The 17754-nt window shown below is 67.1% G+C and overlaps 2 protein-coding genes across 13 annotated transcripts; one reads left to right on the top strand and one right to left on the bottom strand.

Annotated features, from left to right (window-relative positions):
- The first annotated feature begins 386 nt into the window (after positions 1-386).
- PKN3 (protein kinase N3) lies at positions 387-11353 on the top strand. Of its 8 annotated transcripts, none has more exons than XM_051838445.2 (22): positions 387-690; positions 2955-3192; positions 3337-3482; positions 4074-4185; positions 4261-4388; positions 4591-4777; positions 5617-5763; positions 5847-5956; positions 6069-6212; positions 6452-6527; positions 6617-6785; positions 6946-7048; positions 7157-7224; positions 7500-7563; positions 7660-7751; positions 8426-8602; positions 9377-9439; positions 9725-9801; positions 10155-10297; positions 10378-10485; positions 10650-10730; positions 10854-11353. In XM_051838445.2, exons 1-22 carry the CDS (start codon positions 667-669, stop codon positions 11064-11066), a joined length of 2670 nt encoding a protein of 889 aa, XP_051694405.1. In that variant the 5' UTR covers positions 387-666; the 3' UTR covers positions 11067-11353. The 8 variants fall into 8 exon arrangements, with proteins under 8 accessions (XP_051694405.1, XP_051694401.1, XP_069913768.1 ...); XM_070057667.1 differs by having other exon boundaries at positions 538-690; positions 2958-3192; positions 10650-10686; positions 10854-11092; XM_051838447.2 differs by having other exon boundaries at positions 539-690; positions 2958-3192.
- Positions 11294-16115, bottom strand: ZDHHC12 (zinc finger DHHC-type palmitoyltransferase 12). Of its 5 annotated transcripts, none has more exons than XM_070057794.1 (5): positions 15433-16115; positions 13520-13656; positions 12309-12423; positions 12020-12186; positions 11294-11912 (listed from the first exon to the last, which is right to left on the bottom strand). In XM_070057794.1, exons 1-5 carry the CDS (start codon positions 16098-16100, stop codon positions 11689-11691), a joined length of 1311 nt encoding a protein of 436 aa, XP_069913895.1. In that variant the 5' UTR covers positions 16101-16115; the 3' UTR covers positions 11294-11688. The 5 variants fall into 5 exon arrangements, with proteins under 5 accessions (XP_069913895.1, XP_051694410.1, XP_051694412.2 ...); XM_051838450.2 differs by having other exon boundaries at positions 12309-12386; positions 15433-15438; XM_051838452.2 differs by lacking the exon at positions 15433-16115 and adding an exon at positions 14815-14974 and having other exon boundaries at positions 11294-11890; positions 12309-12386.
- Positions 16116-17754: the final 1639 nt, after the last annotated feature.

Consider the following 17754-nt stretch of genomic DNA (forward strand, 5'->3'; position numbering starts at 1 on the left):
CGGTGAGGCGGGCTTGGGTGACAGCCCAGTGACCGCACCTGCGAGCTCAGGTAGGTGGGGGCCTGAGGGACGCTGGGTTCATTCAGCGGTCATTTGCCATCATTCCAGGGAAGATTTGCTTCCTAACGACGTCCGTGTTCTTGTAGTGACTGACGCCTAGACAGAGCCAACCACTCCGTGGGGTGACTGCTTTGGGATTAGCCCATTTCACACCAAGGACATCCCGACGAACTGGCCTGGAGCCTTAGCGGGGTTGGGGGGCGCCCAGTGGCGGTCGCAGCCCCGAGCGCACTCGCTACGCCGGTGAGCAGCCGCCAGGGGGCGCCTCCCGGCCCGGGGCGAAGTTGGAGAGGCCGGGTCCGGCCCCGGGGCGCGGGGCCTGTGTCACACCGAGCGTGGCCTGCAGCCGTGGGGCCGCGGAATTTCAGAACTGGGGCCTCGAACCTCATGAAGGCACGGGATGCGGGGCGCGAGTCCGGTGCGGCCGAGGGGCGGCGCTGGTCCCCAGGCGCCGGGCGGGCCAGCAGGTTTCGGGAGGGGGCGCCCGATCCCGCATCTCCGGTGCCGCTTCCCGGGAAGTTTCAAGTTTGAAAGTCCTGGCGGAGGGGCTGGGGCTTCCGGCACCGGAGTGGCGGAGAGGAGGGGCCCAGCGTTCGGAGCGGCGCCATGGAGGAGGGGGCGCCGCGGCAGGTGAATGGCGCGCGCGGACGGGGGTGCGGGGCTGCCTCGCTCGCCGCCCCGGGCGCCCCAGTCGCTGGCGCGTCTCCAGCCCCCGGCTCTAAACCGGCGGCCCGACCCTCCGCCCCGGGCCCCGCGACTCCTAGGCTGGGCAGACCTGAGCGCTGGGAACGTCCCCAGGGTGGGTGACGCAAAGCCCCGGGCGGGTCAGCCCCGGAGCTCCTCTCGGTGCGCCCCTGACTTGCCTGGAGGCAGTTCCTCCAGGCGGGACCCTAGGGCCAGTGGGAATTCGCTGGGAGCGCACAGCCGGTGCAGGCTGGCGCGCGGGAGCAGAGGCGGGTGTGTGCCCCAGGGGGCGCCTCCCAGGGCCCAGGGGCACCGTCGGGAGTGTTCGGTTCGGCGCGTGCACGCCCGCGGAGGGCCCGGCTCTGGGCCAGGGCGGGAACCTTCGGATACACAGAGTGCCCCGGGGCGAGCTGGCGGCGGGCGGCGCGAGCCCAGGAGCTCCGCTGCGTGCGTCGTGGAGGAGGGACGGGGCGGGGGTGTCCCAACCTGGAGCGCGTGCGGCGGGGTAGCGTGGGGAGGAGGACTCCAGCCCGGGGCACGCAGCACCGGGGTGTGCCCGGCTGAGGTATAGGAGCCAGGGGCTGCCTGGTGCCCCCACCGCGCCCACCCCGGCAGCCTGCAGGTGGCCGGCCTCTTCCACCCACTGCGCCCAGAGCCTCTGCCGGTTCCAGGCGCAGCGTGTACACATTTTCCGATTTCCTCCCAGCCTCCGCCCTGCCGCGGCCCGGTGACTCAGGACCCCGGCGGCCGGGCCCCCAGCTCCAAGGGCTCTTTGTTTGCTCAGGGCTTTGGCTCCAGCCCTTCTGCCTGGGGCGGTCAAAAGGATTTCCTGAGCCTCGCCCTGGCCCGCTGACAGCCTGGCCAGTGGGCCCTGAGGAGGCCTGGGGTGGGGGTCCCCGAGGCAGGGCAGCCAGCCCCAACACTGGGCTGGGGAGATGGCCGGCAGAGAGGTAAGTGGTGGGGGTGGGGGGCGGTGGCTACCTTGGCCGCCACCACCGTGGGCTTTGGCACGGGTTGGTTTGAGCACAGGCCTGGGGAGGTTTTCCTCTCCGTGGCTCCATCCTGGGGTGAAGCGAGCTTTCTGCTTCCTCCCGGGCCCCCCTCAGCACTGCTGCCCCGCTGCCCGTCGTGGCCTTGGGGTGTTGGAAGGAAGCCCCTTGGTCCAGCCCGGATTCTGCTTTGATTCCAGACTAGGAGGCCGCAGTGTGGCTGGCAGGCAGGGGCCGGGGCCTCCTCTCTGTGTTGGGGGTGTGGGCCCGGTTCTTAGCTTCTCTGTGTCCGTTCCCACATCTCCAGGCCCAGCACGCCGGGCAGTGAGAGTGGTGAATGACTGCCCCCGTGTCTTCTTGGCAAGAGTGTGTTCTGAATCTGGGCTGGCAGTTAAGACACTGGTGGGGGCACCCCATCCGACGGCCCAGGGTCCACGCCCGCCCGCAGCTCTGGGTTCCAGCTTCCTGCTCGTGCCCACCCGCAGAGACCCGGATGGAGTTCCCAGCTCCTGCCTTGACAGCACTTGGGGAGAGAACCAGGAGATGGGAGCTCCCTGTCTCTCAGATACATTTCTTTTAAAAAAAGATTTGTTTATTTATTTGAAAGGCAGAGTTACAGCAAGGCAGGGCGGCGGGGGGAGGGGGGCTTCCGTCCGCTGGTTCACTCCCTAGATGGCCACAATGGCCAGAGCTGGGCCAATTCAAAGCCAGGAGCCTGGAGCTTCTTCCAGGCCTGCCTCATACGTGCAAGGGTCCCAGCACTTGGGCCACCTACTGCTGCTTTCCCAGGCCATAGCAGGGAGCTGGATCAGAAGTGGAGCAGCGGGGACTTGAACCAGTGCCCATATGGGATGCCGGCGCTGCAGGTGGTGGCTTTATCACTACGCCACAGCACTGGCCCCTCAGATAAATTTTTTGTCTGGGTGCTGAGCACCAGAGGCAGAGATGTGTCCCAAGATGTGTCCCCGTGTGGGTCCTGGGCGCCGTCTGCTCCTTGCCCCCGTGTGGGTCCTGGGCGCCGTCTGCTCCTTGCCCCCGTGTGGGTCCTGGGCGCCGTCTGCTCCTTGCCCCCGTGTGGGTCCTGCGCGCCGTCTGCCCCAAGCCCCCGTGTGGGTCCTGGGCGCCGCCTGCCCCAAGCCCCCGTGTGGGTCCAGGGCCCCGTCTGCTCCTTGTGCTGCGCCCTTGGAGGACCCACCAGGCCTCACCCTTCTCCGTCCGCAGCAGCCTGGATCCGGTCAGCGGCCCCTGGAGGAGGAGAAAGAGGCCGTCCGCCGGGCCATCCAGAAGGAGCTGAAAATCAAGGAGGGCGTGGAGAACCTGCTGCGTGTGGCCACGGACCGCCGCCACCTGGGCCACGTCCGGCAGCTGCTGCGGGCCTCCAACCGCCGCCTGGAGCAGCTGCATGCTGAGCTGCAGGAGCTGCATGCCCGCGTCCTGTTGCCCGGCCCGGCCCCGGCCGGTGAGTGGGGAATCGCCTTCTCCCACAGCCCCTGCTGAGTGGCCCAGGAGGGGAGGGAGGGAGGGAGGGAGGAGAGGGCCAGGCCCTGGGTGAGAGTGGGGCCCTGGGTGACGGGTCCGTGTGCCCCACCCTCCCTGCACACAGAGCCTGTGGCCTCGGGCCCCTGGCCACGGGCGGAGCAGCCACGAGCCCGGCACCTGGAGGCTCTGCGGAGGCAGCTGCAGGTGGAGCTTAAGGTGAAACAGGGGGCTGAGAACATGACCCACACGTGTGCCCGCGGCACCCCCAAGGTAAGGCCCGGGGGAGGGGCGAGGCTTGGCTCACGGACCTCAGGGGAGGTGCATCCCAGCCACTGACCCCGTCCTTGGTCTGATGGGGACATGCACCCTCAGGTCCCAGTCGGGTGGGAAGGCGTGGCCCTCACCCCTGGTCCACCAGGGAAGACCCCGACACTGGTTCAGTGGGGTCCCAGCTGGTCCCAGCCTCGACTCCCAGCTTGATGTAGGGAACCTGGCCCAGTGCTCCTCTGACAGGAAGGATCTGATGGGGGAGGCGGCTTGACCCCTGTCTGATCTGATGGAAGAGGCTTAGCCTTCCTTCGATCTGATCTAATGGAAACAAGCTTAACCCTGGCCCTGGTCTGATGGAGGAAGCTAGCCCTGGTCCTGATGTGAGGGAGGAGGCTTGATCTTAGCCCTTGCAGGTCTGATGGAGGAAGCTCTGCCCGCTACCCTTGCCCTGGTCCGAGAAGGGAGGCTCGGCTGTAGTGTCTGGTTTCGCTCTGTGGGGGGGGGGGGGCTAGGCACTTGGCTTTGACTCTGGTAGGATGGGGGTGTCTCTGGCCAGCCCTGGTCTCATGGGCACGGGTCACGTCCCCGTAGGAGAGGAAGCTGCTGGCCGCTGCCCAGCAGATGCTGCGGGACAGCCAGCTGAAGGTGGCCCTGCTGCGCATGAAGATCACCAGCCTGGAGGCCAGCGGGGCCCCTGAGCCAGGTGAGGCTTGGGGAGGCGGGGCGGGAGCGGCGGGGTGGGGGCGGGGCGGGGCTGCTGACCGCTCTCCCCCGCCAGGCCCTGAGCTGCTGGCCGACGAGCTGCAGCATCGACTGCGCATCGAGGCCGCTGTGGCTGAGGGCGCCAAGAACGTGGTCAAGCTGCTCGGCGGCCGGAGGACGCAGGACCGCAAGGCCCTGGCTGAGGTCAGGCCGTGCCCCTCCCTCGGGGGTCTGCCCGTCTCCATGCGCAGCGGCGGGAGTCACCTCTGGATGGGCCACGCAGGCTGGCAGCGGAAGCAAGGGGCACATGTGGTGGCGACCTCAGGCGGGGTGGCTCCGGGTGGCGCGGGCCAGTGCCCCCCACCCCGTGCCCCATGGCCTGCCCCTGCCCGTGTCTCCTTTGCAGGCCCAGGCCCAGCTCCAGGAGTCCTCCCAGAAGCTGGACCTCCTGCGGCTGGCTTTGGAGCGGCTGCTGGAGGGCCTGCCTCCCACCCACCCTCTGCGCAGCCAGGTGGCCCGGGAGCTGCAGGCGGCGCCGCTGCTTGGGAACCCCCAGCCCTCAGCGACACTTGGGAAGCCCACCGCCCTGACAGGTAGCCGGGGGTCCCTCCCGCTGCGGAGCTCCCCTTCTCTTTGGGGGACTATGGCAGGAAGGAGCTTCGGGGGAGGGTTCCAATCCTGGCCCCAGCACCCCAGCGCCCATTGGGTTAGGACCCTGGGCAAGCGACGGCCCTTCTCTGAGCCTCAGTTTGTGCACCTGTGGAATGGTGGTGCTGAGAGCCCCTGCCTCTTAGGGGTGATGTAATCAGTGCTCAAACACGGTAGCCGTTACTACTTTCAAAATTATTTAATTATTTGCTTGTGCTTAATTAAAAGGCTGAGAGAGAGAGAGGAGTCTTCCAACCCTTGGTTCACTCCCCAGATGCCTACAATAACCAGGACTGGGCCATGCCAGAGCCAGGAGCCAGGAACTCAATCCGGGTCTCCCCTGTGGGTGGCAGGGACCCAGTTGCTTAGCCATCGCCTGCTGCCTCCCAAGCTGTGCGTTAGCGACCACAGTTTGTACCCACGAGGGTGGGGGGAAGAGCTGGGTTTTACCCTCACTGTTCAGATGGAATCTGAGGCCAGGGCTAAGTGGGATGGAGCCAGGCTTCTCCCTCGCCACCCAAGATCGCATCCCTGCCCTGGTGCGGAAGCTGGCGCGACCTGTGGCTCCCAGCAGCCTGGCCTGGCCTGGGCCCAGCTCCTCTGCCCGTGATCCCGCCCCCTGGTGTAGGAAGGAGGGCTGCTGGGCTGTCTCAAGGATGCCCAGTGGCCTCCAGAGCCTGCTCTGGGGACCTAGGGCCTCGGGCAGCCATGTCCCTGGCGTCCAGGGCGCCGTGGGGGCAGTGGGACGAAGGCGCCTGACAAGCAGTCCACGGATTCTGCGCAGGGACCCTGCACGTCCGCCTCCTGGGCTGTGAGCAGCTGCTGACCACCGTGCCTGGGCGATCTCCAGCGGCCGCGCTGGCTGGCAGCCCCTCTGAGAGCTGGCTTCGGGCCAGGGCCAAGCAGCCGCGTGGCGGAGGCGGCCTGACCAGTGAGTTGGGGAGGAGCTGTGAGGGGCGGCCGTGGGGGGAGCCTGTCCTGAGCCCGTCCTGAGTCCCCGGCCCTGCCCTGCAGGCGAGGTGCTGGCAGTGCTGAAGGTGGACAACCGCGTGGTGGGCCAGACGGGCTGGGGACAGGTGGCCAAGCAGTCCTGGGACCAGACCTTTGTCACCGCCCTGGAGCGCGTAAGGCTGGCCGTGGTGTGGTCCTGGTAACGGTGGGCCACGGGCTGGAAGGCCCTCTGGGGCAGGTCACCTGCCGCACCCCATGCCCTTCAGCCTGGCCTCCCCAACGTAGGCCCGCGAGCTGGAGATCGGCGTGCACTGGCGGGACTGGCGGCAGCTGTGTGGCGTGGTCTTCCTGAGGCTCGAAGACTTCCTGGATAATGCCTGTCACCAGCTGACCCTCAGCCTGGTGCCGCAGGGGCGGCTCTTCGCGCAGGTGCCCCGAGAGCCCCCGAGTGTATCAGGGATACTGGAGACAGGGCCGGCCGGGGAGGGCTCCACGCCCCGGGGCCTGGGTTTCCCCCAGGGACTCATGAGAATGGGGCTGCTGTGGCTCTGGGCCCTCCGGCTCCCGCATTGGTTGAGGGGGAGCACGGGCTGGGGTCGGAGGGCGGGGAGGCACTGTGGCCGGTGGGGAGGGCGGGACCGTCTCCAGCCCTGTCCCTGGCCTTGCAGGTGACTTTCTGCGACCCAGTCGTTGAGAGGAGGCCCCGGCTACAGAGACAGAAATGCATTTTCTCCAAACGGAGAGGTGTGCAGGGGCCAGGGCTGTGCATGGATGGGGCGGGGCTGGGGCATGGGGGGGCGGTTCCCTGGCACTGAGCTGCCCTCTCCCCCCAGGGCAGGACTTCCTGAGAGCGTCCCAGATGAACCTCAGCATGGCAGCCTGGGGACGCCTGGTCATGAGCCTGCTGCCCCCCTGCAGCTCGCCCAGCACCATCAGCCCCCCAAAAGGGGGGCCCCAGGCCCCGACAACACCACGGGGCCCCTCGGAGCCTGTGTCACCCAGGTAGGCGCCGCCTCACCCCAGACTGCCCGCTGCTCTGTGGCATCCGCCTCTCCCCAGGGCCAGCCGGTGGCTGTCTCTCCATCCCTCGCCCCGTCTGTTTGTGTGACCGGCTGTCCGTCCACTACCCCCTCCTGCTGTGCCTGCTGCTTCCTCCCTGTAGTGACTTCCTGCCCAAGAAGATCCCCTTGGGAGAAGAGATGCGGCCCCCGCCCAAGCCCCCTCGGCTCTACCTGCCCCAGGAGCGGACCCCCGAGGAGACTCCGGTGAGGGGCGGGCAGGACTGGGGGGCCCTGTGGGAGGGTGGCAAGCCTGGCGGGAGGGCAGGAACACAGCTCAGCCCTGCCCTGCCCTGGGCCCCCTCTACCTCGCAGTGCACCAAACGCCCGCACATGGAGCCCAGGCCTGGACTCGCGGCGCCCCAGCCAGCCTCCCCCACCAGGTATAAGCGAGTGTGTCTGTTCACCACCACTGCCTGGTGAGTGCCTACGCTGGCTCGCTCTCCGGCTCTTACTTGCCAAGCTGACATTATTGAGCGCCAGGTGTATGCCAGACTCCTGGGAATTCCTGTCCAGGAACCTGCACCCTGCAGGGCTCTGCCGTGAGCCCCTCAATGGGCAGGGCCTCCCAGGGCTGGGCATGGAAGGCTTGGAGTGGCCCTGGGTGGAGGCCCAGACTTTGACCTGGGGTGGGGGCTTCCTGTGCTCAATCTTGCAGGAAGACCCCCCGGCTTCAGGACTTCCGCTGCTTGGCTGTGCTGGGCCGGGGACACTTTGGGAAGGTGAGGGGTGCGGGTGGGAGGACCCCTGGGGTAGTGAGAGGCGAAGGGAAGGCTCTCCACACTGCCCCCCTGCAGCCACCCCCCTGTGGCCCTCAGGTCCTCCTGGTGCAGTTCAAGGGCACGGGGAAGTACTACGCCATCAAAGCGCTGAAGAAGCACGAGGTTCTCAGCCGAGACGAGATGGAGAGGTGTGCAGTGGGGCTGCAGGCACCCGGGACCCTGGCCTTGGGGGGACCCGGGGTCGCTGGCGCCCAGGCTTCCGCTGAAGGCTCCTGGGCTGTGCAGTGGTGACCCTGTGCGCTCAGCCCAGGCCTCGTTTCTGTCTTTTGTGTGTGCGTGTTTGTGCGTGTGTGTGTGTCAGAGTTCACACTCCCATCTGCTGGTTCATTCCCCAAATGCTCACCAAGGCCGGGGCTGGGCTATGAGGCCAAAGCAGGAAGCTGGGACCTCACTCCAAGGGCCCCACCTGAGTGACAAGAACCCAGTTACTGGAACTGTCACCACTGTCTTTGGGTTTCGCATGGCTGGAAACTGGAGTCGGGAGCCAGGGGCCAGGTAGCACCCAGGTGCTGCACTACGAGACGTGGGCACGCAGTCGGCGTGCTGACTGGTAGGCTGAGCGCCTGCGCCTGGGTCCTGTTAGCGCCTGCAGCCGTGACCGGGGTGCCCTTGGACAGGGCCCCCATTCTCTGAACCTCAGCTTGCTCTTCTGTAAAGAGGGGTGCAGGCCCAGTGACCCCTGTGAGCTCCAGTTCATGGAGAGCGGTCACTGCCTGCTGACGCCCCAGGGAGCCAGGGCTGTCGTGTGAGCGGCGGGGCACAGCCCAGGGTCTCTCCTCTGAGCCGCTGCCTTCCCCGCCAGCCTGTACTGCGAGAAGCGGATCCTGGAAGCCGTGGGCCGCTCAGGGCACCCCTTCCTGCTCTCCCTCCTCGCCTGCTTCCAGACCTCCAGCCACGCCTGCTTTGTGACAGAGTTTGTGCCCGGGGGTGACCTCATGATGCAGATCCACGAGGAAGTCTTCCCGGAGCCCCAGGCCTGGTGCGTTCCCGCCTCTGCCACTGCGTCTCGCAGCCGCCTCCCCGGTCCCCTCTCGCTGGTAGCCCCCATCCTGCTTCCTCCAGGGTCCCCCGTGGCAACGACAGGCCTTGGTTCAAACCCTGGCACCAACTCTGGTAGTATTTGTTTTTTTCAAGCATTTATTTATTTGAAAGATAGAGTTAGAGAGAGGTGCGTTAGCCAGGAGCTGGATCTGAAGTGGAGCAGCCGGGACTTGAACTGACGTTCATGTGGGATGCCGGGGTCCTAGGTGGCTTAACCAGCTGCACCACAGTGCTGGCCCCACCCACAGGTTTTGTGATCCTGGACCTCAGTTTGTGTAGCTGGTAATTGGGCTTGTGGTAGCTTTCACTGGATCGTGGCGTAGAGGAGAGGAGTGAGGAGTTAGCACAGGGGCTGCAGCTGGAGTCACTGTTCGCCCTCTGCAGCTCCGAAGTCCTGGTTGGCACAGCGGCTCTGCCATGAGCCAGGTGACCCCGGGTGCCCTCTCACCCGGAGTCGCCGATCCTCACTAGAACCACGGGCAGGATGAGTTGGGTGCCGGGGGATGCCGGGAGAGTAAGGTGTGCCGAATGCTTGGCACAGTTGAGCCCAGGGGAGGGTGGGCTCTGGGTGCACCCAACCTTGGGACCACTGAAGAAGCCCCCCAAGCCCAGGCCTGATGCGTGTCCCAGTCTCTCGCCCACATCTGACTGCTCAGGACACCTGGGGCCTCCCTGGGGCCTGTCCTGGGCCTGAGCTTACCCACTCCTTCAGCTTCTACTTGGCCTGCGTGGTCCTGGGGCTGCAGTTCTTGCATGAAAAGAAGATCATTTACAGGTATACCAGTTGTCCCAGGGTGCCGGGGATGGGGTGGGGTGGTGGGGGGTGAGGAGGGGGCACGGTGGGGGGCGGTGGGGGTGGAGGAGGGGGCACGGTGGGGGTGGTGGGGGCCGAGGAGGGGGCATGGTGGGGGGGCTGCCCCCCCGGGCAGGTGCTCTTCCAGGATGCCAGGGGTGGTGGGGGGTGAGGAGGGGGCACGATGGGAGGGCTGTCCTCCTGCGGCTGCCCCTGCGGCAGGTGCTCCTCCCAGCCCCCCGTGATCTGCCCCTTCCTTGCTGTCAGGGATCTGAAGTTGGATAATCTCCTGCTGGATGCCCAGGGCTTCCTGAAGATTGCAGACTTCGGGCTGTGCAAGGAAGGTGGGGGCTGCGTCCTCCGCTGTGCCCGCCCAGCCCAGGCCGACCGGCGTCCCCCACCCCCACCCCCACCCCGAGCCCTGCTTCCCCCGCCTTGGCCTTCCCCGGAGCGGGCAGCTGGCCCGTCAGCTCTTCTTCCTAGCTTGCACTGCACCCTGGGCCAGAGCGAGAGCCCGCAGACAGGGCTGGGAGAGGGCACTCCGTGCCGCCTTCCGTGTGACCTTGGCACAGGAGCGTGGCTGAGACAGCTTCCTCATACAGCCGGACGGTTCCACTTCCTAGTGCACGTGGACGGGCTTGGCGCAGAGGGTTCTGGGACCGGGGCTCACCAGGCAGCCTTTGGCGGGGTGTTGCAGGCATCGGCTTCGGGGACCGGACCAGCACCTTCTGTGGCACCCCGGAGTTCCTGGCCCCCGAGGTGCTGACCCGAGAGGCCTACACGCGGGCTGTGGACTGGTGGGGGCTGGGCGTGCTGCTCTACGAGATGCTGGTGGGGGAGGTGAGTGCCGGGGGTGGGGGCGGCCTGCCGGGGCCTGTGGTTGGGGTGGCCAGGCACCCTGCTGAGCCCCGTGCCCACAGTGCCCGTTCCCGGGGGACACGGAGGAAGAGGTGTTTGACTGCATCGTCAACGCGGATGCCCCGTACCCCCACTTTCTTTCAACCCAAAGCCTGGAGCTCATTCAGCAGGTGAGTATGGCAGGGTCCCGGCTGGGCGGGGGTGGGGCAGCTGCTCCTGGGCTGGGGCCTCTGCCTCCGGGTGGCGCTCGCCGCTGCCCAGTGCACTTGGGGGGCCTGCGGCGCCTGGCAGTGCCGGGCCCGGGTGCCCCACGTGCGCTCCTGCCCTGTCGCAGCTCCTGCGGAAGACCCCAGAGCAGCGTCTGGGGGCGGGCGAGCAGGACGCGGAGGAGATCAAGGCTCAGCCGTTCTTCAGGGTGAGCGGCCGGGCGGCACGGTGCCCGGTGCCTGGCAGGGTGGGGGTGGGAGGAGGGGTGGGGTCACAACCCCCAGGGCTGCGGCTGCTGGCCCCTCAGTTCCCCCTCTGCTCTTGGCCCCAGGCCACCGACTGGCGGGCCCTGCTCGCCCGCACCGTCCGGCCTCCCTTCGTGCCCACCCTCTGCGGCCCCGCAGACCTGCGCTACTTCGAGGGTGAGTTCACGGCGCTGCCGCCTGCGCTGACCCCGCCTGCCCCGCAGAGCCCCCTCACCGCCCGCCAGCAGGCCGCCTTCCGCGACTTCGACTTCGTGTCTGAGCGATTCCTGGAGCCCTGAGGCCCTCTCCCGGCGCCTCCGCCCCAGCCCCGGACTGGCCAACCCCCCGCTGCCCGCAGGCCCAGGCCTTCCACAGTGCTTCTATGCTTTGGGGCCCCAGGTAGCGGCCTGGGGACTGCCAGCGTGGGCTCCGCCCAGCGTCACTGGGCAAGGTGCACCCTCCCCGGCCTCCCGCCCTAACCCTGCCTCCTGGGAAGACCTGGGCCAGAAAGGGTGCCACAGCGAGGAACAGTTTATGTTTTTAATACTTGACTTGCTTTACGGATCATTAAATTTGTACAACTGTGCATTGGAGGCGGCCCGGCTTGGGGGGGTGGGGTGGAGCCCGGCGTCCATCTGTGCGTGAGCCCTGGAAGCCACCGCTGAGTGAGGCTGGGATCCTGCCTGGCAACAGTGCAGAGGCCAGGGAAGAGTGGGCAGCGCCGAAGAGCCCCAGGCCACACCAGGGGCTGGCCCCGGGCCGGGCATACACAGCCTCTCCGGTTTTTAGGCACGAGATGGTGGCCCTGCCTTCAGTGGCCCTAAACAGCCTGGCCGCTGTCCTCGTCCTCCTCCTCCTCGGCCCAGAGGGTCTCCCAGGACCCCGAGGGCCAGCCGCAGAAGAAGTGGGCCAGGTTGCGGGTCAGGCCGCGGTCGAAGGGGTTGCTGGGGCGCTGGCGGAGGTAGGCGATGCGGTGCGAGGAGAGGAACTCCCAGGTGGTGGTGTTGCTGGCCACCAGGTAGAGGTGCGAGGCCAGCAGCAGGCTGGCCACCAGCGAGAAGAGGCAGAGTAGCAGGAAGGCGGCGAACAGGAGCCCGCTGGAGCGCAGCCACAGCCCCCAGGGCTGGAAGAAGCGGAGGCCGGACCTGCGGGGCGGGGACAGGGCGTGGGGCTGGGGGGCGGCAGGGGAGCCCGCTGCCCCTCGCTCCGCCCAGGCCACCCCCGCTCGCCGGGTGGTGGCGGTGGCACCTACCAGGCCAGGTAGAGGCCCCACAGCAGCACCACCAGCTGCAGGGCCAGGTAGGCCACGAAGAGCGGGTGGTTGCGCTCCCCGACGCAGTTCTCCATCCAGGGGCAGTGGTGGTCGTAACGGCGGACGCAGCGGCGGCAGTCACGGCAGTGCCGGGACCGCAGGGGCTGCTGTGGGCGTGGACGGGATTGGGGCTCAGTGCGGCCCTCCCGTGGGGCCAGGAACTGGGTCTGGGAGGCCTTCCTCGAGCGGGGGTGGGGTGGGGGTGGCTGGGGCACCAGGCAGCACTCACCAGCACCAGGCAGTATCTGCAGCGCCGCAGGGGCATGGCCGGGGGAACCATGGCCGTCTGCTCCTCCTTGGGCTCCTCCTGGAAGTCAAGCATGTTGGGGGTGAGGCGGGGTCCCCTGCGGAGACAGATGGCACCGGCGGGGGTGGGGCCTGCCCCGTGCAGAACGCAAGGGTGGAGTGGGGAAGGACCCCTGGCCTGTGAGGCTGTGTGGCCTTCAGGCTGCTGGCCCGCTCTGGGCCGTGGTGGATCCATCCCTGGGGCCAGGTACGGGGCGTAACAAGAAAAGCCGCCACCAGCAACGCCATGATCCCATGGCACAGCACCGTTCGTGTCCCGGCTGCTCCACCCACCCGCCCTCCCCTCCTCCCTCCCTTCATTTATTTGAAAGACAGAGTTAGAGAGAGAGAGAGAGAGAGAGAGAGATCTTCATCCACTGGTTCACTCCCCAGATGGCCACAATGGCTGGAGCTGAGCCAGGAGCTTCTTCCGCGTCTCCCACGCAAGTGCAGGGGCCCAAGGGCATTACCCCGCTGCACCACAGCACCGGCCACTGCTCAGCTTTCAATCCCGCTCCTTGCTAATGCGGATGGTGGCACAAGCCTGTGGGTCCCTGCCACCCACCTGAGAGCCGGATGAAGCTCCTGGCTGCAGCCTGGCCCAGCCCTGGCCGGCTGCGGCCATTTGGGGAGTGAATCAGCAGAGGGAAGATATTTCTCTGTGTCACTTTGGCTTTCAAATAAATAAGTCTTTTTTAAAAAGCATTCAGGGACCAGCACTGTGGCGCAGTGGGTTAAAGCCCTGGCCTGCAGTGCCGGCATCCCATATGGGCACTGGTTCGAGTCCCAGCTGCTCCACTTCCGATCCAGCTCTCTGCTGTGGCCTGGGAAAGCAGTAGAAGGTGGCCTAAGTGGTTGGGCCCCTGCACCCACATGGGAGACCTGGAAGAAGCTCCTGGCTCCTGGTTTCAGATCAGATCAGCTCTGGCCGTTGGGGCTAATTGGGGAGTGAACCACTGGATGGAAGACCTCTCTCTCTCTGGCTCTACCTCTCTCTAACTTTCAAATAAATAATATAAATATATATATATATATATATATATATATATATAAAATAGCATTCACCCAGTGCCACAAGAAGCCCGCAGCACAGGCCCGGTGTGCAGGCTGTCGCTGGGGTCTGGATCCCCGTGGGCCCCTCGGGGGTCTCGTTACCTGGGCCTGGGGCTGGGCGTTCACGTAGCCTGGGTCCATGAGCGACACAGCCAGGTACAGCAGCAGGGAGCCCAGCACCAGCAGCAGGAAGGTGAGCGGCAGCAGCAGCTGCCCCTGCTCTTCCCACTGCCGCAGCTCTGGGGGCCGGAGAGGGTGGTGAGGTTTCGGCTGGGCGGGACCAGAGGGGCAGGGGCGGGGACGGGGGCTGGGCGGGACCAGAGGGGCGGGGGCGGGGCCGGACCAGAGGGGCGGGGGCGGGGGCGGGGCTGGGGCTGACCAGAGGGGCTGGGGCGGGGTGGGGGCGGGGGCAGGGGCTGGGCCTGACCAGAGGGGCTGGGGCTGGAGAAGGGGCAGGGGCAGGGGCTGGGGCGGGGCCGGGGCGGGGCTGGACCAGAGGGGCGGGGGCGGGGCGGGGGCGGGGCCTGACCAGAGGGGCTGGGGCAGGGGCTAGGGCTGGGGCTGGGGCGGGGGCGGGGGCGGGGCCGGACCAGAGGGGCTGGGGCAGGGGCTAGGGCTGGGGCTGGGGCGGGGGCGGGGGCGGGGCCGGACCAGAGGGGCTGGGGCAGGGGCTGGGGCAGGGGCTGGGGCGGGGCCGTGGGCTGGGGTGGGGGGCGTGGCTGGAGGTGAGCAGGTGCTCCTCGCTGAAGGCAGGCCTGGAGGTGGGGTCCCAGCGTGGCTGCTGCCCAGCGTGCAGGCCCGAGAACAGGGTGGTAGGGAGCCATGGACGGTTACAGGCAGGAGCTGATGGGTGGGGTGGGGTGGTTGGGGGAGCCTGGAGGAAGGGGTGGGGGCGAGTGACGCCTGGCAGGGGGGTGGAGGGGAGGGAGAGCAGCCTGGGCCCGGGTGGGGCTCTGGGGAGGTGGCGAGGGGGGTCTCGGGGGCGTGCCACGGCCAGACAGCGGAGCGTGGCTTTGAAAGGCGGCCCGAGGAGAGGTCCTTTTCGGATGGGGAGACCTGAGCAACCCCTTCAGGTGGAGGAGCGGGGCTGGGGGGATGACAGGAATGGGGGGCGGCGGTGGGAGAATGATGCTATCGCGGCGGCCGGATAGGGGACGGGAGGGGTCCGGAGGGGGGCGCTCAGCGCTTGGCTCTGGCGGGCACCGGATTGTCCCAGGATGGCCAGGGCGGCTGGGTTAATGAGGGGTCAGCCGGGTCGCGGGCGGAGGGCAGGTGGCTCTCGGAGTGACGGATGGGGAGGGGTCTCGGCAGCCGGCGGATCTCGGGGGAACAGGCAGGGGGCTCCGGGGAGCCCCAAGCGTCTGGGGAGCCACGCGGGGTCGGGTGGTCCGGCTCACCGGTGTCGTGCAGAAAGAGCACCAGCGTGATCCCCCAGGTCAGCACGGTGTGCCCGGTCCGCACCAGGACCCCGGGGCTGAGGAGCGCCCAGGGCGCCATCGCCTCGGCCCGGGGACCCACCCGGAAGAAGCGCCCAGAGGGGCGGGCCCTGCGAGGGAGAGGCGCCGCAGCCGCCCGAGGATTGGCGGGCCCTGGAGGTGGGCGGGGCATCGTCGGGCGAGCGAGGCTTCCTATTGGGTGACAGCTGAGGCCGAGCGAGCCCTCAAGCCAACAGGTGCCCGAGGAGGCGGAGGGCGGGCCCGGCGCGCGCGCAGCCGGCGAGCGCCCCACGCCGGCCCCCGCCAGCCAGGTAACTTTTGGAAGCCCTGGGCGTGCGGACCCCGCTCTCTGGGCTCCGCCCCGACGGCATCGCGCATGCGTAGAGCTCCCGCTCCAACAGTCAGAGGCTGTGCGTGCGCGGAGGCGCTCGTGCCGGGTCGGTGTGCGGTGAAGGCTGGCACCCGCCCCGCCTCCGGTCGTTGGTCAGGTGTGGGAGGTCAGCGGGGGCGCGTGGGCAGCCGTGGCCGGGGGACCCCCAGCCGAGCCCGGGACAGGCGTTGAGGCCCTGACCCGCTCACCCATGCGGCCTGCGGTCTGCGGGGCCCGCGTCCTGGGGTTGAGTAAGGGGGTGCGCTGTCCCGCGGGGACCGCCTCGCCTCGCGGTGCGCTGTCCCCTCGCGGGGTACTGTCCCCTCGCGGTGCGCTGTCCCCTCGCGGGGTACTGTCCCCTCGCGGTGCGCCGTCCCCTCGCGGTGCACTGTCCCTTCGCGGTGCGCTGTCCCCTCGCGGTGCGCTGTCCCTTCGCCTCGCGGTGCGCTGTCCCCTCGCGGGGTACTGTCCCCTCGCGGTGCGCCGTCCCCTCGCGGTGCACTGTCCCTTCGCGGTGCGCTGTCCCCTCGCGGTGCGCTGTCCCTTCGCCTCGCGGTGCGCTGTCCCCTCGCGGGGTACTGTCCCCTCGCGGTGCGCCGTCCCCTCGCGGTGCGCTGTCCCCTCGCGGTGCGCTGTCCCCTCGCGGTGCGCCGTCCCCTCGCGGTGCGCTGTCCCGCGGGGACCGCCTCGCCAACACCCTGCAGAGTCCAGCCCAACCCCCGGCTGTCCGCCTGGCCCCAAGGCCTCCCGCCGCCGGCTCTGTCTTCCCACGGGTCCTCCTGCAGCTTCCTCTGACCAAGGCTGTTCTGATCGCTCCACATCCCTGTGAGTGTCGGTGGGCAGAGGCGTCTCCGTCCTGCGGGGTCCACGCCCCCATACACCTACCTCATAGCCCTGGGGCAGCTTAGGGGGTGGGCGACTCGGCAGGGCCAATCAGAACCTTTCTGTGCGATTTCAGACGCCTAAAACTTTTTTTTTTTTTTTTTTTTTTTTTTTTTTTTTTTTAAGATTTATTTATGGGGCTGGCGCTGTGGTGTAGTGGGTAAAGCCACCACCTGCAGTACCAGCATCCCATATGGACGCCTCTGTCTCTCTGCCTCTCCTCTCTCTAACGCTTTCAAATAAATAAATAAAATTATTTATTTGAAAGTCAGAATTACACACAGATTGAAGGAGAGGCAGAGACAGAGAGAGGTCTTCCATTTAGATGCTGGTTCACTCCCCAGATGGCCACAATGGCCAGAGCTGCACCGATCTGAAGCCAGGAGCCACGTGTTTCTTCCGGGCCTCCCAAGTGGGTGCAAGGGCCCAAGCACTTGGGCCATCCTCCACTGTTTTCCCAGGCCACAGCAGAGAGCTGGATTGGAAGTGGAGCAGCTGGGGGCCGGCGCCGCGGCTCACTAGGCTAATCCTCCGCCTTGCGGCGCTGGCACACCAGGTTCTAGTCCCGGTTGGGGCACCGGATTCTGTCCTGGTTGCCCCTCTTCCAGGCCAGCTCTCTGCTGTGGCCAGGGAGTGCAGTGGAGGATGCACTGCACCCCATGGGAGACCAGGAGATAAGCACCTGGCTCCTGCCATCAGATCAGTGCGGTGCACCCGCAGCGCTGGCCGCGGCGGCCATTGGAGGGTGAACCAACGGCAAAGGAAGACCTTTCTCTCTGTCTCTCTCACTGTCCACTCTGCCTGTCAAAAAATAAAAATAAAAAAAGTGGAGCAGCTGGGACTCGAACCGGTGCCCGTATGGGATGCTGGCACCGCAGGGGTGGCTTTACCCGCTACGCCCCCGTGCCGGCCCCTTGGGGTCCTTAAGCATCAGGAATAGGATAAAGGGCAGCGGTCCAACTCCCTGAGAGGCACAGAAGTGAGAGGGAGTGAGAGGGAGGCTCAGCCTGGCCTGGGCGTCCAGATCCCGCGTGCTGAAGCTGGTGCTAGCCGCTTAGTTGGCGTTTCCCACCTGTGGCCACGCCGGGTCGGCACTGAGCTGTTTCCCACCTGTGGCCACGCCGGGTCGGCACTGAGCTGTTTCCCACCTGTGGCCATGCTGGGTCGGCACTGAGCCACGCCGGGTCGGCACTGAGCTGGGCGCCGGTGACTTGCAGCTCAGCTGTGATCTCTGTGCCCGTCACCCACGCAGGTCACCCTGCAGCCGCCTGCTCTGAGCCCACCGCTGTGCCCGTGCCACGGGTGAACAAAGCTGGACGCTTGCTTGAGTGGCAAGAAACAGGTTTTTTTTTTAATTTTAAAAATGTTTATTTTCATCTTACAAGGCAGAGTGATCCAGAGACTCTTCCATCCGCTGGTTCACTCGCCAAATGCCTGCTGCGGCCAGGCATGGGCCAAGACAAAGGCAGGAGTCCAGAGCTGCCGTGATGGCCGGGACCAGGCACTAGGGCCGACACCTGCTGCCTCCCAGCATGCATCAGGAGGGGGCTGCATCGGAAGCGGAGGTGCGGATGCGGCCAGTTGTGTCTGTTAGCTGGCCATCATGGAAATTAGGACTTTCCTCCACAGGCGTGGCTCTCGGTCCTTGA

Source organism: Oryctolagus cuniculus, chromosome 1 (genome assembly GCF_964237555.1).
Source record: "Oryctolagus cuniculus chromosome 1, mOryCun1.1, whole genome shotgun sequence".
Lineage (NCBI taxonomy): Eukaryota > Metazoa > Chordata > Mammalia > Lagomorpha > Leporidae > Oryctolagus > Oryctolagus cuniculus.

Bases quoted from the DNA above. Each gene is read 5' to 3' on its own strand.
- ZDHHC12 (XM_070057794.1), bottom strand. From the start codon at position 16,100: ATGGGGGCGTGGACCCCGCAGGACGGAGACGCCTCTGCCCACCGACAC. The intron at 13,657-15,432 runs GTGAGCGGGTCA...TCCGGCCCCCAG, and splicing joins GCAGACCGCAGGCCGCATGG to AGCTGCGGCAGTGGGAAGAG. The intron at 12,424-13,519 runs GTAACGAGACCC...CTGTCTCCGCAG, and splicing joins ACGCCCAGCCCCAGGCCCAG to GGGACCCCGCCTCACCCCCA.
- PKN3 (XM_051838441.2), top strand. From the start codon at position 667: ATGGAGGAGGGGGCGCCGCGGCAG. The intron at 6,786-6,945 runs GTAGGCGCCGCC...TCCTCCCTGTAG, and splicing joins TCGGAGCCTGTGTCACCCAG to TGACTTCCTGCCCAAGAAGA. The intron at 10,486-10,649 runs GTGAGTATGGCA...GCCCTGTCGCAG, and splicing joins GCCTGGAGCTCATTCAGCAG to CTCCTGCGGAAGACCCCAGA.